Source organism: Palaemon carinicauda, unplaced genomic scaffold, assembly GCF_036898095.1.
Source record: "Palaemon carinicauda isolate YSFRI2023 unplaced genomic scaffold, ASM3689809v2 scaffold952, whole genome shotgun sequence".
Classification (NCBI taxonomy): domain Eukaryota; kingdom Metazoa; phylum Arthropoda; class Malacostraca; order Decapoda; family Palaemonidae; genus Palaemon; species Palaemon carinicauda.
In genome coordinates this window covers 45,725-50,181 of record NW_027172261.1, presented here as the reverse complement: position 1 = coordinate 50,181, position 4,457 = coordinate 45,725, and the positions used below count along the sequence as shown (strand labels likewise).

The window sequence follows — 4,457 nt, the reverse complement described above, 5'->3', positions numbered from 1 at the left end:
CAATTATCCAGCAACCCACCATACAATTTTTATGCATATCCAATAATAATTAGATTAGTAAATAACACCTTGAAATTGACATACCCTTCCTACATTTCAAGTGGCAGATTAGGGAGTCTGAGTCAGTGTGGTTGGCGGCCATTTTGTGGACATATCCGAAGCGTAAGCTGCCCTATCTATATATATTCTTGTTCCCTATAGAATTTGTGATATTTTGGTATATTTTTACCTGCATAAATATCATATTATATATTAAATATATGTATTTTTTTACGGAATTTCTAAGTACTCAAAAAATTACCTTTAGATATGGCCCCTGATATAAATGTAATTTACAAAATAATGAAATTTTTTTTACATATTTCTATTTTAGGATAACATATGTTTATTCCCTAAAAAAATTAGCCACTTCCTATTTCATTTGGGTACCCAAAAAAATTCATGAAATTTGGACAAATTTGTTTGGCCAAAAAAAGTTACCCTTTTTTTCTCATTTCAGATCTTCACCTCCATGGGTCTGACTTCATCCAAAATACATCAAGATGTGTCCTAAACATTCAAGAATCAATTCCTAAAAGGATTTGTGTATATATGTATAAACTTTTTTTTTATGAATTTTTATGTCAGGTCTTTTTTTTTCTACTTAATTTTTTAAAATATTTATAATAAATAGTTTTTCTGCAGATGAGTAGTATTTATCTATACAGTTGTTTTAAGCATTCATTGAAGTTTTCTTTGGCAAAAGAAAAAAGGAGGTTACTGCAAAAACTGATTTTTCAAGAATTTTTTTTGGCGTCGGGGTCGTTCGCGTCCGAGTATACCCTTAAAGGGGTGTCCGAGGAGCGTACCTATCCAGGGTTAATAAGCCAATTTCTTTGCAATTGAAGGAGAGACAGACCTAATGTGTTTCTCAAAAGTAAATTTGCGGTCGAGAATCACACATAAAATTTTAAAAGTCATACAAATTTAAAGAAACATTTTGAATACTTAGATCCGGATGTATAGGAGCCACCGTCCTTGACCTACTTACAATCATAATTTGAGTTTTGTTAGGATTCAACTTCATACCCCATAATTGGCACCATGCACAAATTTTAGCTAAATCTCTATCAAGGGATTCACCAACCCCAGATCTACATTCAGGGGATGGAACTGATGCAAAGAGAGTAGCATCATCTGCATATGAAACAAGCTTGTTTTCTAGGTTAAACCACGTATCATGTGTATATAGTATGAAAAGTAATGGGCCAAAAATATTACCCTTTGGAACACTGTATATCACATTCCTATACTCACTATGGTGCTCATCAGCAACAACTCTTTGAGATTTATTACCTAAAACATCAATAATAATGCTAAGAAACGACCCACCAACTCCCAACTGTTTGAGTTTGAAAACAAGGGCCTCATGAATAACTCAGTCAAAGGCAGCACTAAAATCAAGGCCAATCATACGAACTTCCTGACCACAATCAAGGGATTTCTGTAAAGCATTGGAGATTGTAAGAAGGGCATTACATGCTCCAAGGCCTTTATAAAAACAAAATTGCAAACTAGGGAATAGATGATTACCTTCAGCAAACCTATTAAGACGTTTTGCCAGAAGACGTTCAAAAACTTTAGATAATATAGGAGTTTTGGAAATTGGGCAGTAATCAGTGGGACTTGAGCTACCAAAAACACATTTACATAGACGAGTAACATCACCAATTCTCCAGCTGGTGCTAAAAGCTCCTCTTCTTGCTAACTTTCGCAGAATAACAGAAAACTTTGGAGCTAAGAAATCTGCTGTCTATATAAAAAACAAAGGAAAAATACCATTTGGGTCTACACCTCCATAAGCCTCAAGGTCCATCAAGAAAGCTTTAATATCACGAGATCGAAAAGCTAAATTAGTTAGTTTAGCCTCTACACCAAAGAGTACAGATTTAAGGGTAGACCATCATTTATTTTCCTGAGTTGTACCAGAAATGGTTTGTTTTTATGGTTAAATTGTGCTCCTTATCAGTTGAGGCATAAACTCTCTGAGCTAAAGCTCGAAGCAGAGTATAATTGTTCCAGGTCAAATCTGATCTGTTACCCTTCCAAAGATAATAGGCCTCCTGCTTCTCCAAACAAGCACGTCTACAATCATCATTGAACCACGGTTTGTCGTTCACCCGGTACCTTAGCACACTAGGAGGGTTACGCCTATCAATTATATTTACAGGGAATCTTTTTGTTAGGCCTATACCGCTCTTATCATCTGCTTCTGCCCTTTCATACATATCTTTGGTGATTCTTACATATTTTTCAGGGACTCAATTTTCTCTCATACATCTCCACAGCTCCTGACGTGATACTCGATCGTATGCCTTCTCCATGTCATTAAAAACCATATGTAATAATTTTTGTTTCTCCCGATGTTTTTCTATCGTGTGCCTCAAAGCGAATATTGCTTCTACAGTCCCTCTTCCAGAAAGGAATCTAAATTGTTCCTCACCAATTGTTGTTTCATCTCCGAGTCTTTTCTCAAAGATATTCTCTTATATTTTCATAATATGGCTTATCAGCTTTATGCCTATGTAGTTGCCACATTCCTGGAGGTTTACCTTTCCTTTAGATAGGAATAATTAGGCTTCTTCTCCTTTCCTCTGGCATCTTTCCTTGATTGAAGATCTTCTGTGTCAGGTCCCACAAGATGTCTATGCCTTCCTCTCCAAGACTCTTCCATACCTCTACTGGTATATCATCTGGTCCTGCAGCTTTACTATTTTTCATCTTCTTTGCTGTTTGTTTTACTTCTCTTCTAGTCACTCCTATGGTAACTGTCTCGTTTGGGAGTCCATCTTCAAATACTGTTCTTGGGTTCTCCTCATTCAATAGTCCCTCAAAATAAATTTCCCACCTTCTTTTGATTTCATTCTCTTCTGCTAGAACTATACCATTGCTATCTTTTATTTAGCTTATCTGTGTCAAGTCTTTAGTTGCATTATCTCAGGCCTTAGCAATTCGTAATATTTTCTTCTCTCCTTCTGGTGTTTCCATCTCATTATAGACTTCATTTAATGCCTCTGCTTTTGCCTTCACTACTGCAGTTCTTGCTTCTTTCTTTGTTTGTTTATAGTTTTCTTTATCCTGCTCTTGTCCTGATAGATCTGCCTTCTTCATGGCTTCCTTCTTAGTTTTTACCCGTTCTTGCACCTCATCATTTCACCACCACGATTCTTTATCATTTGGGGGTCTTCTTCCTTATTACTTTCCAAGTACTTCTCCACCGATCCTTAGAATCACTTTACTTTTCTCGGTCCACCATTCTTGTACATCCTCAAGTAACCTTACTGCTTCCAGCACTCTTTCCTTAAACAAGACTCTCAGTTCTGCCTCTTTCAATTTCCATCACTTAATCTTTGGGTTCATTTTCGTCTTTTTACTTCTCCTACAATTCCTTAGTCTGCAATCAATTACCACTAACCTGTGTTGCGCTGCTTCACTCTCCCCATTTATCACCTTGCAATTTCTAACCTCCATCAGATGGTCTCTGTTATACAGCAGCCAATCTATCTGGCTCTCCCTGCCACCGCTACTGAAAATCTGTTAGTCATTTTCTCAAAAAAGTTGTTGATCATTGCTTGGTCAAAAACCAGTGTAAAATCAATCACTCTTTCTCCCCCATGATTTCTCTCACCACAAGCCAACCCCCAAGCACTCTCTCTATCCCTTCTCTACTAATCCCCAAGTGGCCATTCAGATCTCCTATAATTACCCTTTCCCTTGCAGGAATTATACTAAGCTCTGGTCCATCTCCTCCCAGAATGTATCCTTCTCTTCCTCTGTACATCCAGTTTGCATGGCATAGGCACACACCACTTTCCTTCAGATCTTTCGATAATATCATTCCCACACCATTTCTTCCTTCCATATTTGCTCCACTGTAATAACATTTACAACCTTCGCCTAGTTCTCTTGCCTTATTTTCCTTCCACCTGGCTTCCTGCACACACGGCACTCCAATCTTCCTTCTCTTCATGAGGTCAACCAGCTCTCGCCCTTTTCCAGTCATTGTCCACACATTCATAGTTGCTACTCTCATCCTCTCCTCAGATATTTTTCTCCGAGCTTGCCTCTTTAACCTAGCCCACCCATAACTGGGTAACCCTTGCCAATTTTTCGGAGCGATCGGGTGGGGTCCCAACACTTCGCCTAGGGGGAATACCCTAGCATTAATTCTAATCTCACAATCTCCACTAGCCATATTGGTTTCGGAATATTTTTCATGGCCGGATGCCTTTCCTGCCACCAACCCTCCCCATTTACCCGGGCATGTCCTTCCTCAGTGGCTGGGTTACCAGACGTAACTCGAACGTTATACTAATTTTCAATGAAATATAGTACTGATATTGTCATGAATGCTTACAATAGTGATTCCAGAGTTATAATTTATTATATATTGATACATTAAGAATTTAACTAATTAT

General features: G+C 37.8%; 1 protein-coding gene across 1 annotated transcript; it reads right to left on the bottom strand.

The window, feature by feature from the left end:
• Positions 1-3,637: 3,637 nt before the first annotated feature.
• LOC137637739 (uncharacterized) lies at positions 3,638-4,234 on the bottom strand. Its single transcript, XM_068369880.1, has one exon. It carries the CDS (start codon positions 4,232-4,234, stop codon positions 3,638-3,640), a length of 597 nt encoding a protein of 198 aa, XP_068225981.1.
• Positions 4,235-4,457: the final 223 nt, after the last annotated feature.

Coding starts and splice junctions, on each gene's coding strand:
- LOC137637739 (XM_068369880.1), bottom strand. CDS start 4,234: ATGGCTAGTGGAGATTGTGAGATTAGAATTAATGCTAGGGTATTCCCC.